The sequence below is a fragment of the Pseudochaenichthys georgianus genome, chromosome 19 (genome assembly GCF_902827115.2).
Source record: "Pseudochaenichthys georgianus chromosome 19, fPseGeo1.2, whole genome shotgun sequence".
Lineage (NCBI taxonomy): Eukaryota > Metazoa > Chordata > Actinopteri > Perciformes > Channichthyidae > Pseudochaenichthys > Pseudochaenichthys georgianus.
In genome coordinates, this window is record NC_047521.1 from 13,010,617 (window position 1) to 13,032,890 (window position 22,274).

General features: G+C 40.5%; 1 protein-coding gene across 7 annotated transcripts in view; it reads right to left on the bottom strand.

The window, feature by feature from the left end:
* Positions 1 to 5,944: 5,944 nt before the first annotated feature.
* LOC117465048 (glutamate receptor ionotropic, NMDA 2C-like) overlaps positions 5,945 to 22,274 on the bottom strand; it is a 93,537-nt gene continuing 77,207 nt past the window's right edge. For all 7 annotated transcript variants that reach the window (XM_034107906.1, XM_071206778.1, XM_034107905.1 and 4 more), the window contains 7 exons: positions 21,765 to 21,918; positions 21,149 to 21,274; positions 19,815 to 20,044; positions 16,698 to 16,858; positions 15,981 to 16,168; positions 14,401 to 14,633; positions 5,945 to 8,733 (listed from right to left, as the gene is read on the bottom strand). In XM_034107906.1, coding sequence (XP_033963797.1) covers positions 7,204 to 8,733; positions 14,401 to 14,633; positions 15,981 to 16,168; positions 16,698 to 16,858; positions 19,815 to 20,044; positions 21,149 to 21,274; positions 21,765 to 21,918 — 2,622 coding nt within the window. In that variant the 3' untranslated portion in view covers positions 5,945 to 7,203. The remainder of the gene's footprint in view (positions 8,734 to 14,400; positions 14,634 to 15,980; positions 16,169 to 16,697; positions 16,859 to 19,814; positions 20,045 to 21,148; positions 21,275 to 21,764; positions 21,919 to 22,274) is intronic.

Consider the following 22,274-nt stretch of genomic DNA (forward strand, 5'->3'; position numbering starts at 1 on the left):
AGGTATGGTCATACACTATATCATTTAAATATAGCATGATAGGTCTCCTTTAAGGTAACACAGACACATTGGGTGTCCTGCACGAACCCTACATAACATATACAGAGAACGCACACTCATTTCAGAGATCTGAGCTATCTTCAAATAAGGGCATTCTCCTGCTCACATCTTACTCTAAATAATAGTTTTACTCCTCATATTTCCAACTCCCTATTATTATTGATACAAAGTAATTAAACACACACATATATTTTAGACATGTATTGTTCTAGCTACTTGGCATTCTGTGTTTAGAGAAGAATGTATCCTCTCCCCACATCTTTAGTCTCCTGTCATGCCAACCTGCTCCTTATTTCACATAAGTAATTTAAACACATTTAAGCCAACTACTGCACAATGTTGTGGAACTTTAGTACTCACAACATGAAATAATGAAACAGAAAGAAATCAATAAAAACACAAGCACCAGTATAATTGAGCAGTTATTATACAGACCATGGCTTACTGCAACACACACACCCTTCTCTCTGCTGCCTATAGCATATGTCTAAGGGTATATCCTCTCTGTCCCCTTCTCCTGACAGGGAAGTTTTCACTTCTCATCTCTCCAGCTTCTTGTTCATATAAACTGCTATTATTAAATACAAAGTAATTAAGTACACACATGCATATATAAAAACACACTTCTTATATATCAGGGGACATTAAAATGAATATACCAAAAATTACACTGTATTAAACTTTCCTGCTATAATATGTTAATTTAATTCTCTTCATGATCGTGTTGCTTTTAATCACACGAAGCCAGATTAAATTAAATAACGACTTCTCCAACCTTATGCTTTTCTCCAGAGTGCCGTGGTTCATTGTTTATTAATGTGTTTCTGCGGCATTTACCGACCGCTGCCAGACCCGGCGTCATGGGCGGGCCGTACAAATCAAATCCAATCAAATCCCTCGTATGAAAATCTGACAGTACAAGCACTAGCCAATCAAACCGCGTATATGTTGGGAGAGCCAGACCGCAGTTATTTCCCATATGTCAAAAAATGGAGGAGAAAATTATCGTGGCGGTGGGGAATCACCCGGTACTCTATGACCAGTCCCTCTTTACATACAGGGATACAAACCGGAGGAGCCAGGCATGGGGGGAGGTGGCAGAGACAGTGGGGGAAACTGGTAGGTTTTCGCTTGTTTGGGGAGTTTATATCCAGTGTACTTCGTTTGAATGGACAGCTAGCAAGCATAGACAGTATATTTAGCCAGCATGGATGTAGCATGAATGCTTTGCTTTGTATGTCCGGGGCGGGACATTCATGTGATTGGTTGTTGGTCGTGTTGCTCACGTTGACTCCCCAAGCTCAAGACACGCCCACTGCCAAGCAGAAACGCACGCCGCCGTGTGTAGGGGCCGTTAGAGCGAAGCGAATATTCGCATGGCGTCCGGTCTGAACGCAGCATTAAAGCGAGCTCCGCGCTGCACTGGAAACGCGCCATTACATCACCAGAAGTCCTAATTTAAGGGGTCATTTCTCCCAAAAAAAAAATGTTTACTCACTATATCAACAGCCCCACCAAAAATATTTTCCACCAGCCGCCACTGCTCTCAACCCAATGCTTACATTAGTAACCTGGCATTTCGATGCCTTTTCTCATCTAAACTATTCAGTATTTGTATCTCTTTATCATGACCTAAAGACGAAACTCCTCTCCAGAAGTGAGACGCTTTTGCTGCCGCCGCCATCACTGTTAACTGATTAACTGCTACCAGCTGATGACTTACTTTCCTCTTCTTTGACATATTTTTTCTTATGTCCATGTTGTCTGGGGGAGAAAACATATCAAACCAAGAGATCGTCAGCTTTGATTTTTGCTGTATTAACCATTTCCTGAACATTTGGTGTGTGTGCCTTACCTCTGCTACCGGCATCGCTTCATACAACAGGTCTGAGCTGTCCAACTATGACAACACTCCTTGAACATGCGCACGCTATGTGAGAATCTGCCTTGGTACAAAGTAGCAGCGAAAACATGAGTTTCATTGATTTGGGCATTCTCTCAAGCGGAATGGATTTGATAGTGAAGCACTGACACAGCGCTCTACAAAGTGCTGCGAGTGGATAGACCGATTCACGGACTTTCCACATGGTAAAAGTGGGGAGGTCGATACTAATCATTTCAAAAAGTGGGGGGGACTTGTCCCACCCTCATATAATGACTGTGATGCCCATGCATTAAAGTTTAAACCCTTCATCACAGTTATACAAAGCAATCACCCCAGATGGGACTCGAACCCACAATCCCTGGCTTAGGAGGCCAATGCCTTGTCCATTGGGCCAAAAATATTTGGACCAAATTCGTGAAAAAAAACACTATGTATACTGTATAGAGACATTTCCAAAATAAAAGCTACATTCGTGAACATTTTAGGAGAAACAGTATGGAATAATTCATGCCAAATATAGCAATTCTATTTATGGAATGATTCATGTCAAACATAGCAATCCTATGGGAGAACGTGTCCTCTTGCACAAGGTACATTTTACTGAAGGGTGTGAATTCAAACCTCTGACTAGGACAAACGTATCAAACCCCTGCATCTCAGTTATACAAAGCAATCACCCCAGATGGGACTTGAACTCACACTCCCTGGCGGAGGCCACTGGGGGCAAACATATTTGCACCAAATATGAGAAAAAAATGTCAATGTATAATGTGTAGAAAAATATCCAAAATAAAAACATTTGTCAGAAGATTAGGAAAAAACAGCATGGTATATTATGTCCAAAAACGTGAAAATATTAACAACATGGTATTGTATGTGTAAAACATCAGAACAATTGACATTGTATAGGTTGAACATTTCAGTGAAAAAATAGTATGTCAAAAATATCAGGAGCAAAACTATATTATGTATAAAATATGTATACATATAACAAGTAACATAGGATTTAATCCTGATTTTTTTTTTTAAAAAGACACAATACAATAAAATATCATTAAAAAATAACAGAGTATAGTATATCAAAATATCAAATATAAGGACATTTATAGTATTTTGAAATCGTTAGAAAATATGTATAGTATAATCTGCTGAAATTCATGTAGAATGTCAAAAATATCACATAACAAAAGAAAACACATAATAGTATCGTATATTGAAAAACTCAGATCTTGGTTTGTCACAAAGTTCGGAAAATATCAAATATGTCATCAGCATAGTCTTGTTGCACGAGCATAACACTTCACTTGTTGTCCCTGCGATGTACTGTAACTGCTTTTATTCACAAAACTTCTGTTAAGCCATCTCCCTGAAATGTAACTATGTCTTGTGGTTGGATATTTATGTACAGTTTACTTTAATATCTTCTTCTCCCATTCACTTGTGACACTATGTTGGAAATGTCTCTGCACATTTTAGGGATAGACTGCATGTGTGAAAGGAACTTCATTCATGTTTTTTGGGGACAATGAATGGCAGTAATACCTTAAAAGTCACCTATTATGCAAAATCCACTTTTTCACGTCTTTTATACATAAACATGTGTCCCCTTTGTGTAAAGAGATTCTGAACGTTTCGGGAAAAAATATTCCCTCACTTTTTGTCCTGATCCATTTATATAAAAACCCTTGATACACTTTATGATGTCATAACAATTTTTTGGCTTCTGTAACCATTAGCCAATAACCCCCCCATCTTATCACCTGAATCTCTTAGAGCACCATTGTGTTTTCTTAACCAAATATCTCTCAGAGGGGCGTGGGGAGTGGCTCCTTATTTTCATCTAAAGTAAAAGACAGAGAATCAGCACTTTTGAAACAGAGCTGAAACAGAGGGGTTTATGGCATGCTTCGATGCATGATCTGTTTGGTATTTCGAGCCAAACACGTCAGAGACATGTTTGTATATATCTGAGAAATATAATATATTGATGAAAAACACTTTAATATGGGACTTTTAAGATATGTCAGTCTTGACAACGTCGACGGTTGCCTCATGTATGGCTGGAATAGCAGGATTTATCAATCATATAGGAATATTCATGAATTGAAAACACAGACATATTATAGATGTACATGTGACAGCTGGACATAAAGACCCAGCTGTAGACAGTGGTTCCAGTCCAATGGCTGTACAACTGAATGACTTCCTCTTCTAACCTGGAGCAGCAGGGATAAGCTCCACAGGATGATTAGTATGTAATAGAGGGGGAAACCACAGTTCATGAATGCATCCTCTTCCAGGTGCCACATGGAAATATTTTCTTTTCTTGTCATCATGACAATGAAACATACATATTAAAGATGCAGAATGCCTTCAACCTCGACTGTCATCATTTCGTACTGCTTCATATTATAGCCTGTGTAAATACTGTGTGCATACAGGGTATGGTTGTGGTTGTACTTACAGAAGTGCTCAAGGGAGCTCACAATAAACCAAGTCATTATTTCTGTAGGTAAGTTATTTATAAATAGGGTCTCATTTTGTCTTTACCTTTAGCTCTTGATATACAGTGCATTCATTTCAACTTTGAGTATGAGTGTGTGGTTATTTTAAAAGACCAATCAGTTTAAATATGAAGTTGGGTGTTATGTGACTTTCCTTTACCCTGTTAAAATGTTAGAGGAGTTTGTTATATTTAATATTACCTCTATAAATAGCAGGTTTAAACATATTCAGAATTGTTTCATTTGTATAACAGTTCAGTCTATGTTTCTCACCACTAAAAGCAGAAGATGTCAATAGTGTTGACCCATTTTATTCGATACAAATGTGCTTTGTAGGGTAGACTAAGACCGTCCCTTTTTTACCATACATTCCTTCCTACCATCCACAAAAATATACAAAATCCACCTGTTCCAGGCAGGGTATATCTGGGCTGTATGTTGGGCCAACAATTATGTCTTGATAACCAAGACATGCTGAGCCCCTTTCTGCTCTTCAGGGATGAAAAGAAGTCCAATTACCTTGAACTAAAATAAAATATAGGATCAGTAGCAGCAGAGGATTAAATAATATTATGATCCAATCTAAGGCAATGCTCCAGTAACAAAGCAGAGTAATGGAAAAATCTAAGCGCTCAATATTTGGACTGTCCAACATTACTCATCTGGCCTATTGAATGGAGTCTTATCTCGTCATGACAACAGCATACAGAGATTGAGAGTAATTGCCATGGCAACAGGTCACCTTGGAATAGTAGCTTATCTTTCCTTAAACTTGCTTCAGGCGAGCGCTGACGGACGTTTAAAGATACGTCCTCACTGCTGCTCTGTCAGGTTCAACAAGCCTGACAGAAATCTTGTTAAAAGTTCAAAAGATTTCAAGTAAAAGAATAACACTTTCACCACTTGGTGCAATCTCTTTTTTCTGTCAGTTGCCAGCTGACATGTGAACCAAACCCCAGAAGCATATTCCTCCAGGATGCTGCAGCAGATGACTGACCTCCATATGACGAGACTGGAGAAGAGGGCTTTGATCATCGTCCAGACCATCATTTTCAAGTACTGTGCCACTTTATGATTTCCTTTCCATCTCTTCAATCCAAGAAGATCCATACCCCACACAACTGTGTGTTAAATAAAAAGCTGCAGACAAAAGATCGTTAGGGTTAGCTTAGCTTAGCATAAAGACTGTAAACAAGGGGGAAACAGTTAGGCTCCCTCTGCCTTAAATTCACCTTCTAGCACATTAACAGTGTATCAAGTGTGTTTAATACAAAAGTCCCACACAAATACTTAAATCAGTTAACTGGCTGTAGCTTCAAAATTACAACACAGACATTGGAGTGGTAACAATTGTTCCCATCTAAAAAGTAAATATGTTTTTCCCAAAGCGTCAGACTGTTGCTTTAAGACTATGAGTTTCCTTAAAGTAATATGTATCTCTACAAAGTAGGTATAGACCAAAAGATAAAGGCTCCACAAAGAAGAGGCACATGTGCATGTTCATCCAAAAAGGCTCTTTAATTGGTCTAAGTGATTCATTACAGGGTGAGGGAGCTAGGTAATATAGATACTAGAATAGCTTTCATTACCTCATTCAAATCTGATCATTTAAAAGTAAGAGGGGTTGGGGAGAAGAGGTTTGACATGGGAATATAAAAGAGTGTTAATGAGAAAAAGATGAAAATCGTAATATAGGCCAACTGATAGAGTTAATACAGTGATGACAAATATTAAAGTAAATCGGCAATAACCTTACAAAAATGAAAATTGAGCTAAAATGTGATTAGAAATGTTTAAAGAGTGACAATAAATTCCTATCATATGTAGAATACATGAATATGACACTAACCAGTCTCACATAAGACTTCTCTATATTGATATATTATTTAAATGATTTATTTTTATTGTGAGGCCCTTTGCGATGTTGTGCTGTACTGCAGCCTCCTACTGAAATTCAGTGAGGAACACAAATCCATGGTTTAACACACAAAGTGTTGGTCAGTGCTTTCCCAATACCTTACCCATTTTACAGATGGTGTTCATATGGACTGCTTTCACAAAGCCACTGCTACCTGTCATTATTCCCTATATATGACGACTTGAAGAAGGGTTTAGCTCAAGTTTTTGTTTCCTTAATGTGTTATTTTGGAATTAAACTCTTCACATGTTTATCTACAGAATGTTTTGCTACAGTGGCTGCTTGTTTTTGGTGGCGGTATTCATAATCACAATCCCTTATTCCCTTCACTATTTCACCCTTGTTGTAAACAGTTAATCTACTTAACAACCAAGACTGAATCCCAACCACCCACAATAAAATATGTACAACATACACATGGCATGAAAACTCTGGTTATAGATTAACCATGCGCCAACACCCTGGACTGTTGTAAATCTTAGTGCACATTGAAGCACAGAAAACACAAGCATTGTAGGAAAGTAGCAAGTACGTAAAACCTGCCCACCCACAGCTTTACACAACTGTCTCAAGGTTAAATTGGTACTGTGCAGTTTTCTTATCTTATTGTAGTATACATCAAAAAAGTCCTAAACATCTGTAAAATCTGCTGAGCCAAACTGCTATTCTTTACCACACAAAGTCACATACAAAAAAAATCAACAATTACTTCAAGTTATAACTTTTCCACTTTTCATATATCTTAGCACTTCCCCCTCTCAACAGTGGCCATCTTTAAGAGTCCTGTTCTCTAATATTGCACAGTATCCATCTTCTAAGGTTCTTTTGGTTTCCCATTAGACCTCAGACTCAAGACTGGAAACCCGCCGCCAGGGACGAAGTACGCAGGGGCTCCCCGAAGGCTGACCCCCTGCTCGCTGACCTGCTAGGGCCTCTGATCCAGTCTGGGATCCCTGATAGATGCCATAGGCTCCGTATAGATTGTCCTGGTACAGCAGAGCCCGCTGGCTTCCACATCTCCCACCACCACAAGCCAGCAGCTGGCACACAGGGCTGCTGGAGGCCTGGCTGTGGTGCTGCAGGTCTAGGGGGCCATGGTAGAGCGGTAGTCCAGGGTATGAGTTCAGGTAGTGGGCATATTGTCTGCTAAGCAAGCTGGTGGCTCTGCGTACCATCCCCCGCCCTAAACCACTGCCATGTTGCACTGCCTCTCCGTATGTCGGGAGGTGGGCGGAGTGGGAGTAGCGCAGCCTCTGGCCCTTACGCCCATTAGGCCTCCTATGGTCCTCCCTTATGTGGAGGTAGGCCTGGTTCCGTGGGAGGCACAGGTTGTTTCGAAGTTGGGCAGGGTTGTAGGGCTTTGCAGGTGCGGTCTGAGTAAGCATGCATGGGAACAGGTCCGGCAGGGCAGACTGTGATTGGCTGGACAGGGATGACAGGGATTCCTCCATCTGACGTATCTGCTCGCTGCCCCACGTTGCTTTAAGGAATGAGGGGCGGCGGTGCCTTCGTCTACCTCTGAGCACTATGTCCTCCGGGGGCCAGGAGCCGTAGTTCTCTACCCGCGGACACTTCACCTCCTCTGAGTAGATGCAGTCAACGCTGGGGGCGGAGATGTGGTTTTCTTGTAGGTGGTTGGCTTTGAGCTCACTCAGATAGACGGAGCTTATGTTGCTCTTTTCCTGGTCCCTGTATTTTCTCCCCTCTACATTCGCATCCTCACACTGGAAACTTTTAGACCTTCTTTTCCGTCTGGAGAAGCCCTCATGGACTTGCTGGTTTTGATGCGGGGAGACCGGGTGAGATGCGTAGATGTCAGGTAGTTGGAGATCATTGTAGGGGATGAAGGGTGAATGAGGATGGGGGTCTACATAGAGTCTACCTGTGGTCTGGTAGTGGTGAGGGTGCTGATGAGGGAGTGGTTCACCCATAGCCAGATGGGGGCTACTGAGGCTGGACACAGGAAGTGGCCGGTCATACAGACATGAAGAAGAGCGAGTTGGGAGCGTGTAGCGTAGTGGCGTTGGCCTGGTCACACCCCTCTGGAGTTTCAGAGAGGTAACAGCGGTCAAAGGTGGGGTTAGTGGGCAGTGATTCTCCGTAATATAGGCAAATCCTCCTGGTACAGTCTCCGTGGCGACTTGTGGAATACGAACAGGCAAGCTGCCGCCATGACGACTCAAATGCTCTATGGTCTTGGTGGCGTGGTCCAGAGACGTCTCAACATTGGCAGTGGAGACCAGGTCCTTGGCAGTGCGAAGCATCTTAAGCATGTTTTGTTGAGCGTAGTTGGAGGTTAGGTCAGGTTTGGCCAAACCAGATGAACGCCCAGGTTCCTCTACTCCCTTGAAACAACTATAAATACCCTGAGAGACAGAATGATAAAGAAAGAAAGAGGATGGAACAAGAGGTGGAAAACAGACAAGAGAAAAAGAAGTAGAGTATAAATCCCCTTATTATTTGGAATTAAATCAATAGTTAGCTACAAACAGTTTAACCTTGAATCAACCTAACACTCCTTAGGGGACAATTTCACAGAAGAAATTTCAACCAATTTGTGCGTTTCAAAGTTACGTTCCGCCTCCTAACTAATAAAAACCCCACGAGCAGTTTAATAAAAAACTGATTTCATTAATATCTAATTTCATCACTGAGGCACTTAGTCACAAATGTATTATGCATTCTCCCGGGAGTCAAAGAAAAACTGTTTAAGCTGAGGGGATTGCTACACACACACACACACACACACACACACACACACACACACACACACACACACACACACACACACACACACACACACACACACACACACACACACACACACACACACACACACACACACACACACACACACACACACACACACACACACACACACACACACACACACACACACACACACACACACACACACACACACACACACACACACACACACACACACACACACACACACACACACACACACATCCCATGACTGCTCTCTGCTTACAGTTGGCTGGGAGATCCTGAAAGAGACACATTTAATTTGGCCCTTGGGGCCACCCCGCACGGATTAATGATCAGATAGTCATTTGGCCACAAAAAAACACAAGAGTAATACCAAGCCTTTGAATTAGCATTGAGCGAAAAAATGCTAACTAATGCTAACGCTTTTTTACACAGAACTCACGGAAGAAATGCCCTTATTACTATCTTAACTGCACAAACAAGATATATACGATTTAAAGCTGAGACTCCACAGATTCCACACATGTAATGTCATCACTGTACGACCTTGAATTCCTGGAACTATCAGCCAGAAAAGAGAAAGTAAACAACATCCGGTTTCAAAAATATTACAATAATTACGTCTTACCTTTTTTGATTTGTGATCAAAAGTTGTGTTCAACGGAATAAAAACGCCGCTCAAGGTTAATCCAATGTCTTTGTGTCACGTAGACATTTTTACTGATAATCCATCATCCTATTTATGGCAATATACTGGGTATAAAGTTTTGCCGTCCAGGCTTGTACTTTCAGATATGTTTCGTTTGCTTCTCTATTACGTCCACAATGGTAATGTTTACGTGGATTTGGGAACTGCCCATCGATTCTATTGGATGTAATGGTTAAGAAAAAGGTGTAAATCACCCAAATCGACCAATGGGTTCCAGAGATATGGTCCTGCGTAAAGTATAAAGAATGCCAGCCAGTTTAAGTACATTACGCAGCAGACTTTACTTATTGTTTACTATGTAAGGAAGCAGGAATTGCAGGACCCAGAGCGCATGGAGCACAGAGAGGACAGCAGATAACGGAATTGCAGTTTTATTGCTTATAGACTATCAGAACATTTCAAAGGGGACACAGCCACATTGGATATTAACCTATGTATTAACTACATCATCGTTTTGATCGTTTTAATGCCATTGAAGACCAGTTTAGACCAGACAAAGAGGAAGGTGAGCCATGTTAGCCTAGCGCATTAGTGCTAGCGCCACTTGTTTTGATGTACGTTTTTGTTGATAACGTCGCGAGTTTGTATCTTTCAGTGTTGAGGTGGGCACCGTTAGATTCTGTGTCTTTACGATCATAAACAATGTGTTGGATGTGCAGCTAGGATAAGTAATAAGGGAGCTAGGAGTGATTTTCGGTGCAGTAATAGGTTAGCATTTTTCGCTCACTGTAAGAGGATAACAGAGTAGGCCAACCTGATCTCACCAGAATGCGTGACTCCACCACGACTCCTTAACATCACAATGCGTGGTGGAGTCACGAACTTTGTTACATTTGCGTGTCGGGACCACGCAAACAACCCCAATGTAAAGTGAATGAGGCTCCTTTGTCGTGGTGCACACACGCATTTCTACAACGTGCATTGTGTGTAATGCAACTGTGATTTTTATTAAATTTGTTTGTTTTTAAGGAAGGCCAGAGCTTCAGCTGTGTCAAATAGATTGTTCCCTTTAGTTAACGTTATTTAAAAGATAATGATCATGTCTTGTATTACGAGCGTCCATTCCCATTGGATAACGGAGAATTTTACACTCGGAAGTAAGTAGCCTATTCTCCTTACTGTCGATTGATTTTACAGTGATATCTGCACTACTCATCGACTAAAAAACATCAAATTGTCCTTGTTAATTACACAACATTGATTGGTTTGAATTGTGTGCAATGCTTTTGTATTTTACCCCTTCGATTCGGAGAAACAAATATTTTTTCGGAGTTTTTGGACGGCAGAAGACACTACACTACCCAGAATCCTCAGCTATCGTTTGGGACTACACCATGAACCCCGTGATCAGTCCTCAAGTTCTTTGATTGGTTGACCTCCAACTGCATTCCATATGAAAAAAAACGTTTCGTAAAAGAGAAAATCATACTTTATTCAGCAGTGCTTGCTTTACTCTTTGATAGTCATCACATGAATGCATTGTAATAAATGGTTTGGCTGCATTAAATATTACACATCTGTCTTAGTTCTTTATTTATCTACAGAGATCGGGCATCAGAATACACCGGAAACTATTCTTCTACCGTTCTGTTTTAATTTCACAATAAAGTTAGTAGTAATATTTTGTTTTGATATTATTGTTTTGTATTAACTACTAGACGACTGGGTCATGTTAAGACCATCTTTTTTTGGTTGCTATGGGTTTTTTCCATCGCTTTTGTGTTACAAATATCAAAACAATAACAAAATAATATTCGTCGTAAACTAAACCGGAAACAGCAGTATATTTTATTGTGTTAACACTGTAAACTTGACAGCCTTTTAACCTATGCTTTTAACCCAAACCACCTACTGGTTAAAGCACGTTATTACACGTTTAGAGTAATTGCAATGCAGGAAGATTGTGTTGCTTTTTAATGACTGTTTAAAATGCCTTTTTCTTAATGTCTTTCATTTTTGTAACGCACTTTTGAATGTGTTATATTTTATGAAAACATTCAAATATTAAGAGTACATACAAAATAGTGGGAAAGTAGAAGGTCAATTATATAAATATAGAATAGAAAATATCAAGAAGATACTCAAATGATATCTAGAGTAAAACAGTTTAGTGCCTGATAGGAGGATGTGCTAACTAATAAGGCTTTAATTAAAGAAATGTGCAGAATACGACAGTGTAATGGTGGAAGTATACACACATTGATAGATGTCTTGTAATGCACTGTTGATGAACCTGTGACCCAAGTTGTTCATTCATTGCATAACTACACTGTTGTGTATATGATATGTCAATAAACCTTAGAAAATCTTGAAATCTTGAAAGGGATGTGCAAAATAGCAATTATATACAGTCTTTAATGAACTATTAGAGAATAACGAGTAATGAATATGCTTTAAACGGATCTGCAGATAAATATTTAGTCTTCTCAAGCACCAACTATCAAATATCTCGCCTGATTGTTGGCACTTGACAATCACCTTCACTGAATTTCATTCAGGTGTAACTAAAGTCTGATTTAAGGGTTGTTTATATTTCACATCATTAATCTAAATCTGTAAAGTAACTAAAATAAATGTAGTGGAGTAAAAATACCAGGTTAACCTTAAAGAAAGCCCTCAGGATTATAAAAGACCACCATCACCCCAGCCACAAACGGTTCTGTCTGCTGCAGTCTGGCAGGCGGTACCACAGCATTCGGACTAAAACCACCAGACACAGAGACAGCTTCATCCCACAGGCCAGAAGACTATTAAACACCTGCACTTAGAAATAACATTCATCTGGCTGCTACTTAGAAATTATTTATCTAATATATCATATTCCAATCACTTGTATATAGACTCTTATTGCACTATTTCACTATTTTTTCTGTGTATCTGTTTTATTGCGTAGCACTGTTGGAGGAGCCTGTGACCTAAGGGGGGGAGGGGGTAGGACACGTTCGATTCCTGTTTTGAATAGTGTGCCGTCGATGGGTTTCATTCCATTTCAAAGTCCTTTTGGACGCTCCGTGTAAACGTCGCGCATCCAATCACAGAGGTTGAGGACTGATCACGGGGTTTGTCAAGCTAAGCACATGGTGTAGTCCCAAACGATAGCTGAGGATTCTGGGTAGTGTAGTGTCTTCTGCCGTCCAAAAACTCCGAAAATATATTTGTTTCTCCGAATCGAAGGGGGAAAATACAAAAGCATTGTACACAATTCAAACCAATCAATGTTGTGTAATTAACAAGGACAATTTGGTGTTTTTTAGTCGATGAGTAGTGCAGATATCACTGTAAAATCAATCGACAGTAAGGAGAATAGGCTACTTACTTCCGGGTGTAAAATTCTCCGTTATCCAATGGGAATGGACGCTCGTAATACAATACAGGGGACATGATCATTATCTTTTAAATAACGTTAACTGAAGGGAACAATCTATTTGACACAGCTGAAGCTCTGGCCTTCCTTAAAAACTAACTAATTTAATAAAAATAACAGTTGCATTACACACAATGCACGTTGTAGAAATGCGTGTGTGCACCACGACAAAGGAGCCTCATTCACTTTACATTGGGGTTGTTTGCGTGGTGCCGACACGCAAATGTAACAAAGTTCGTGACTCCACCACGCATTGTGGTGTTAAGAAGTCGTGGTGGAGTCACGCATTCTGGTGAGATCAGGTTGGAGTAGGCCTATGTTTTATTTAATTTTTATTTTTTTCACAACAGTTGTATTTGGATGGAATGAATACCTATAGTGATAATTCAAAGTAATAAAATGATTTTGCATCAATCTTGATACAGGGTACTTATTATATGTTATAGTTTGGATTCCTAAAGCTTTTAGTCTACTAGCCCATCATTCAAGGGTGGTTTTCACTATAAGTAATGGGTTTTTTTTAGGCGGACATTAGAATTTACATGTTTTTACTGTGTTCCATCTGAATTTACTTTAAAATAAAAACATCTATATTGATTCCGACACTTCTACATCCAACTCACAGATGTAACCTTGCTTTGAGAGAAAAGATTATTAATTTACCCCTTTTAGAAGTGAAGATATAGTCTTTGTTGTGTTAGTGGCATTTTCTAGCCTGAAACCTGAAAAACAGGCTCAGGGCTTAAGAGGTTAAATGCTAAGAGTAAACACCAGAATTAGTGCTTCTTTTCTGTACCATTTATCTCTCCTCTCCCCTCTTATTTTTAATAACGATGCAGTGATATGTTAGCTAATATTTTAGCAAGGCCTGCTAATGATACAATGTAATGACATGCAAATACACATACATTTGCACTTATTCATCATCACATAAAATCCACTTAATGTAAAACAACATATCACTGCAAACAAGCAAGGAACCACTTAAAAGTAAAAAATAATCAACCAGCCAATCTTTCAATCACTCAACAGAGCTGTTACTTAACCAATACAATTTCAGCCACAGTTTTTCACAAACTAAATAACCACTTTAGGAATCAGTAATCAGTAATTTCTCCCCATGACCAAGGACTCAAAATCAAACCGACCAGTACTCCATAAGACGACAAGCTACCCAAATGAGAAAACTAAATCTTATCAATCAAATGACTTATTTGCATATCTCACCCTACTGATGGCCAACATGTAGTCAAGTTTGCGAGACTTGCGGAGGGAGTGTCTCAGTTTCCAATAGAGCAAGTGTTCCCAGGCAAAGACCAGCATGCTGAGGCCCATGGCCACGAGCAGCATGTAGAAGACTCCCGCCATGTTGTCAATGTCCAGCTTGCTGCTCATCACTTCGTTCTTCTCGTTCTGACAGATGCCCGACAACCACACCGTCTCCAAGCGCTGCGTGTCTCCTGGAGGGAAGAAGGTTTATAAGAGTAGAGGGGGAGATGAAAAAGTATATGAGATGACTGGTCAGAGTAATAAGGAGTAAGATATATGATAGCTTACAATCAGGATGAATATCGTGAAGATCATGGGTAATATTGGGTATTATTTAATATCCGGGGCTAAAATCCTTGTAGTGGCTTGAGTGGCAGCCATCTTCTTACTTGTTTTTTCTATTTTTTTTTCATGTGTTGATCCAACCCTGGTATCCCCCATGTCGACATCCAAGTCATAAGTATGACTTAGAAACACAGAAAATATCCAAAAATGTGCACATGGGCCTATAAAATCAAAGCAAAATCAAGGCTTCATGTCAGCCAAAGTCAAGGAAAAAGCTAATGTAATAGGGAAAACTGATGTATCGACCATGTACAGTGTTTTTTCTTTCAAACTAAATCATTCATACTACAGTATTAAATTGTCTGATGATAGGAACGCTTTTGCTTCACTATACCTTCCGTGAGGTCAGATGACAAAATTGGCGAGACTTGGGCAGATAAGACACATTCAGTTCTGCTCTTTTTCCTGCTCCATTGTCAGAACACTGCGGGACTTCAACTGTACACAAACTGCACAAAATGAGCTACAGTACAAGTCCAATAATGCAATAACCCTCAAACTAAAGCTACAAGTCAGTACTTCAACATTATCAACCTGACTGATCCATATTCTGCCATTTGGGGAATTGTGTAGGGTCTTTCTGGCTGCACACTACAATGAAGTGTAGAGGAATCCCAACACAGAAACAAAGCACATTTGAAATGAGAATAATTTACAGCACTTCCTCAAGCTTTCATTGCCCCATAAGCTATTCCTCCAGCCCTCTGAACAGGTGGCCACCTCTTGAGCTGCATTCTCCACAGCGGCCTTCAGGGAGCAAGGCCTATTTTCCCTCTCAGTCAGCATATGGTGATCATAAAGACACTTTTTCTTAAATCATCCCTGAAAGCTCGGCAAGAGTGTGTGGGGTGCTCTTATTAGCTCCCAGAGGAGCGGAGGATATTAATTCCACCCTCATGGTGAGCGTGTGTGTGTATATATAGGTAGGAAGCAAACGAGTGTGTTTGTGTGTAATGGAGATAATTGTATCTCTTTCACTCCCTGCTGTTCTCCAGGATATTAACTCTTCCCTGTAAGCCCACTTCCCTGCTGACACAGCAAACGCTGAACTGGACTGAAGCCAGTTCAACAGATCACATACAGAGTGTCAGCCAGAGAAGAACAACACAAACAGATAAAATACTGCAAAGTGTACAGTGCGAGAGTGTGCTCAGTCAAGGATTGTGTATTATATATTGTAAGGTATGGATCACCGTCTCCAAGGAACTGCAGCAGAGCCAGGTCAATAAGACGTTTCCAGCGAGAGTCCTTCTGCAGAGCGATGCCGTATCCTGTGGTGGCAAATACTTTCCCGCTGCCGATGGTCACCAGCTTGCAGCCCTCGTCCTTCCCAGCCATGTAGTTCAAAACGGCAGCGTCGTAGATGAAAGCGTTCAGTTTCCTGCATCACAATAAAGCGTCTTTATCTGAGAAAAGCTTTAGCTCCTAAAAAGTGTAATAGTTTCTTACACACATGTTAGACTTGTATGTCTGTCCTAAAGAAGTCTTCAGTATTAGTGGTTTTATACTCAAACCGTTCAATACAAATGGTGTATACCTATGCTCTGGTGACCATGAATGTGAGAGGTTTTACTGTGTGTACAAAATGTTTAATGCTCAATATGGTTAAAATAACTTCAAATGTTTTCAACTGGTTATAAGTGAAGATTTAATGTTTGACAGCTCTTTTTTTATACAAAGTAAACTGCACTAAGCTTGATTTTTTTTCATCTAAAAATACACCCATCAAATCGGCCTGTTCACAAATAAATGCTACATCACAAAGGACATCAAATCTCTGTTGCGTCACCCAAATGATTATCATAATGACTTGTGATATGTGTCTCAGATCTTCCCTAGCAGGAGGGTCATTTAAAAATAGCCTCTTATCTTAATTGTGTAACAAAGTTAAAAAGTAAGTCAAACTGTACCCAGTCTTCAGGCTTTCTAGAGCTTCTTCCACCCCCTTCTGGTTGTATTTCATCATGTGCATGTGCATGTCGGGGTAGTTGCTGCGGATGTTCCTCTCTGTGCTCCCGTTCGGGACCGTCCCAAAGCGAAAAGGAGGATAATGCTCATGTGGTTTCTGGAACTGTAGGAAGACACGGGATGAGAGGAAAGGAAAGGGGGGAGAAGATATGAGAGATGAGGAGAAGGAGACACGAAAATAGAGGGAAGTAAGAGAAGAAGTTTGGTAGGGACAAGGGGGGGAGAGACAGAAGGGAGTGAGGATAAAATGAAAGGAGAGGAGAGGAGAGAGACTGAAGGGAGCGATAGCAGAATAGGGGAAGATAGGGGCAAGAAGAAGATGACACAAAAGAAGGCAGAACAAGAGGAAAAGGGGAGGAAACAGAGGAGAAGAAGGACAGAGGGTAGAATAGGGATAATTAAAGAGTCAGAGAGAAAAGAACGAAAGACCAAAAAGGATAAGAGGGGAGAAAAAGGAGAAAGTAAAGTAGAAGAGGAGAAGTGTGAATGGGAGGGAAAGATGAGATGAGTGGAAGAAAAAGGAAAATAAAGAGGAAAGGTAATCAGAAGAGATGAGAAAATATAATGAAGGCAAGGAAAAGATGATAAATGAATAAAGGAAAGAAGAAGAGGAAGAGAGGAGGAAAGGGGAAAGAAAAATAAAATGGAGAAAATACGAATAAAAGGAAAGCAAAGAAGAAAGCAAAACACAGACGAGCAAAAACGGGACCGGAATGAAGAAATGGTTTGGAGAGGAGTAAAGAGGACGAGGGACTACTCAGTTAAATGAAATCCATTTTAGAGTCATTCTATTTTGTTTCCATGGGTGATGTAATCAGCAGCCAAACTCAATGCTGTTTGAATGGCCAGTACACCGCTCAGCTCACCTCCATTTGATTACATCTGATCAGTACACACATCTGTTTGAATAATTTTACTGCCAACAGATGATCCAGCTCAATCTGTACCCGATTGAAGCTGCATTTCACGAGCTGACGTATTAATGCAGGATGAAGCACAAATACGTCTGTTCAATTAGACTGGAAACAAGAAAGATCTATTCATCTTGTATGCGGCGTTGACCTTTTGAGCCGTGCGAAAATGAATGGGCCAATCAAAACTGTGAGTTTGTGAGTGGGTGTGTGCATGTGAGTTATATAATCACTCTTCAGCTGCAACTCTAATGGATTTAGTTGAGATTCTATACATCTTTTTGTTTTTTGATAATTAGCTGTCCTAACAAAAGCAATTAAGTCAGATGTGAGAATAGACATTAAAGGATGAGTCCTATTTTTTCACATCTATCTTATTACAATACTCACTTCAAGATTTTAACAATGACAATATTATTGTAATTGTCCCTGCTCCTGGCGGGAAAGGGAATTCTTGTAAAAGGAAATTCAATGTAAGTGATGGGGGAACAAATTAAGTGGATATCTGTCAGTCTTTATTGAACATAAATACTGCGTTGTGTTGGGATCGCGCTTGGCCACGGCTTAGCAAAAAACACTTCCTGAGTGGGCAAAAGGTAGAATTTTTAATGCATTATCAATACATTTTTAGACAAATTATTAAAATTCTCATTTCTAAATACGTGGTTAATATCGTAAATTTAAACAAAACAAAAAACACAACTATTGGTTAGGAAAAAGAGTACGGTTTGGCTTAAAAGTATGTTTTATTCATTATTTTAGTTACAGAGGCAAATCAAAAAAGTAAACATTGACATTTGGTTTCACACGGGGCACCAATTGAAGCCTCCAGTCCTGTGTTTTTGCATCCTTCCACCCCAAACTCCTCCCTATGTTGTCTGTTTGGGTCGACTGCACTTTGAATAATATTTAATTATCTTCTGTCTATTCAGATCAGGCTCTGAGTATCCTCAGGTCTGTTTTAAAAAATATCTATTTATGCATCTAATGATTTTCCGCAGTTCTGCTTTGTAACCGGATGTAGTCACTGGGGGGAAGCTGGAAAGTATTGAAGGTTACACACCTTGATTTTCATCTTTTCATGCCGTCTATTGACTACATGGAACATATAGAAAAACACATGCCTTATCCTTTAAACCTGAGAAGTGAACCCAGTAAGCCCACAACCTAAACCAGCCTAATCCTCTATCGTGTAGGATCTCACAAATAAGGGGCAGCTGAGGTTGTGTTGTGCTGGGTAATTTATATTAGTCCTTTATGCTGTAGGACAAAAAGCATCTGCATAAAGTTAATATAGACAGCTAATACAACCACAGATCACTCAGGTGGCGCTGCTGATCCCTGCCGGGGTGTTGTTTTTCACTTTCTATGAATTATGACATGCTTTCTTTTAAAGCTCCTCTGAGGCTCCTCTTCTAGGTTTAGTGTGTGTGTGTGTGTGTGTGTGTGTGTGTGTGTGTGTGTGTGTGTGTGTGTGTGTGTGTGTGTGTGTGTGTGTGTGTGTGTGTGTGTGTGTGTGTGTGTGTGTGTGTGTGTGTGTGTGTGTGTGTGTGTGTGTGTGTGTGTGTGTGTGTGTGTGTGTGTGTGTGTGTGTGTGTGTGTGTGTGTGTGTGTGTGTGTGTTTGTTTGTGCTCGCCACAAAATTAGAAAAAGTCCCTGGATGTTGTTTTTTCCTCTCTGGCTTGACTGTTTTTAAGCGCTTGACATTTCACCATCTTGTTTTAACAGCGAGTCGGGAGATGGAGACGGCACAGGGGGAATATTGATATACGGACCGAAAGACAGACAGGACAAGCGGAGACTCAGACACCATCTGTATTGACAGAAGGCAGTAATTGATTAGTCATTCATGCTACTGGGCTCCCCACTGATAGGAAAAGGACAGAGGCTTTCACAACAAAGTCCTTTTACCTGACTTCATCTTGAAGGCCTTCAGTGAGTCTTTTGTCTTTCTTCGGTTCATGGTTTATTAGTGGATGCAGAGTGATGAACAGAGAGAAAAGGAGATGATGTAGCTGGGTTCAAACACAAAGACATGGTATCTCACAGCTCCACATGCTCTCTGTATGTCTGTGAACTTTCACTGAAACGTCGCTCCTTATAATTACTGAGGTTATTATTCTAAGTGTTTTTTATTCAGTCTCTTACCTTCTTGTCAGAAAGCCCAGACACTGTGTCGATATATTGCTCCTGGATCATGAAGGCAGCCAGGTTGGCAGTGTAGGAAGCCAGGAAGATGACAGCAAAGAAGGCCCAGACCAGGACCATGATCTTACTGGTCGTTCCTTTCGGGTTTTCAATGGGGACCGAGTTGTTAAAGACAATACCCCACAGCAGCCACACTGACTTCCCGATGGTGAACGTTGGGCCACCAGGAGCTAAGGAAACAGAGTGAGGAGGGAATCAGAGAGGCTGTATCTGCCAAAAAAAGGTCTTGAATATTGAGACATCTTTAGCCAATAATGAGAAAATAAGAGGCTCTGTAGAGGAATTTCATAAAAAGACTGTCGATGATTCATGTTTCAAATTAAAGTGGTTCCTCTTCAGATAAACTAAGCAACAAACACTTACAGTGCACTATTACATTTTACACGATTGTTATAAAACGGTGTTGGAATCACTAATATTGAAACGGGAAATCATGATCATTTTCGGGTTCATACTTGAACCTAACAGTATTTCTTGTACTGTCCATCTGTGTATGCATGTGTTTCCCCAAATATTGGTAACCTGTGTCAAAGTCAGATGTATCTTTCAATCCCGCCATCCAACCCCCACGTCCTTGTTCTTGTTTTGTAGCATCATCACACAATTTAATTCCTACTTCCTTCTAGTGATTTTTGTCTTGATTTAGTTCGGGTAATTTCTGGTAAAAAAATGGTCAATTACAGTAGATATAAATGTTAAACCAAAGCTGTTTGAGTGGCACACTACCTTTCCTTTTGATGATTTTAGATCACGTTTTTGCTGTTACAAAAACATTTCTACTGTTCACCATGGAAGTATTCATGAGCCACCTCACACCCTTCCGAGATCTACCAAACATCGGAACAATTTCACAGTTTCAGCCTCGCTTCCATCGCTCTCTGCCACTGTTGCTCATGTGCAGCAACGGAGGGTTCCACCGCCATCAATCAGACTTCGATTAGCGCGGCGACCAATGCTAATTAAAACAAGAAAATGACCTTTCGGACCGGATACGAGGCACACTCTGTCAGTGCTGCATTCAGGGATTGATTAGCCCACTCCCCAAAATCCTGTAGGAAACTCTTAACATTGCAGGACATGCGGATGGGGCTGGATTTAGCGGCGGGCATGCATGCTTACAGTGAAGTGCTATGAAGAGGCAATTTTTTGATATATTTTTTCCCAGGAAAGAGCAGACATTGGAAAATATGCCAGATTAAGACAAATAAATACATTCATTGAAATCTATAGGATTAACTTTACTCATGTAGTGAAACAAAAGGTTAAACACTCACTTTTGGCGCTGACCAGACTGCGGTTGTAGCCGACTGGACTTAAGTATTCAAACACAAAAACTGTCACAGCCACGACGGTCAGGCACATCACAAACATCATGACCCAAACTGCTGGGCTGTAGGGCTCTGTAGGAGGGGGAGGAAGATGGGGGTGAAGAGGAAGAGGTGGAGAAGAAGAGAAAGAAAAAAACATGAAGGATTAAATTAATTCTCTTTTGTACGTCCTGCTTCAAAACCTCGGCCTGTGATGGGGGTCACCATATGTGGTTGGAGGATAGCAAGATGAGAAAATGAGAAGACAGAATTACACTGTTCAGGATTTGGTGCTGAATTTTCTTGTTTGGGGTTTGGAAAAGGGATTTAGGTGTGTGTGCGGCACGTAAGGGGATTTAGTTGTAGGATATACAGTTATCGCCGGGATAAAAGCTTAATGGGAAGTTTCCTGAAGCGTCTGCAGAGACAGAACCCGTTTAAGTAGGCCAACCTGGGAGAAAGTGTTGAGGCAGAAGATGGCAGCAACATTGGCTGACACTTACTGTACATCATACAACAGAAAAGTTATGATGGGATTTGACTAACTATTCGGTCTAAAAGAAGCAATTGGTTTTTTTCTCACCAAGAAAAGCAGATGGGGAAACTGTGCCATTGCTGCGGGCTACCATGACACTAATGCCCGTCTCAACAAACGGCACAGAGAAGTCGATTATTTCCGAACGCTCCTCATTGATAGTGAGAGAGCCAATAGCCATGTCAGCTCGCCTGTAGAAAACCTGACAGAAGAAAGACACAGAAAGGAAGTCAAACACTGGTAAAATAGTGAGGAATTAATAAAATTCAGTGGTCTAAAAACATGCTTTTCTTGTTTTTATTTTGCATCTGAATCAAACTATTTTGGTGACTGTATAATTCTGTAAAATATGCCTGAATGGGTTTATTTTATCACAACTTCCTTGTGTCCCGGAGGACAAGCTGCCAAGCTCTTCGTTGCTGAAATGAGAGCAAATTCTGAATTTCATGAGGAATCCTTTTTAGACGTGGAAGCCATAGTTCAGCAATGCAGTTGTCTGCAGTAAGGCATGACTCTAACAAACAGTAAGGCTGTGGCATGACTCTAATCACGACTGTC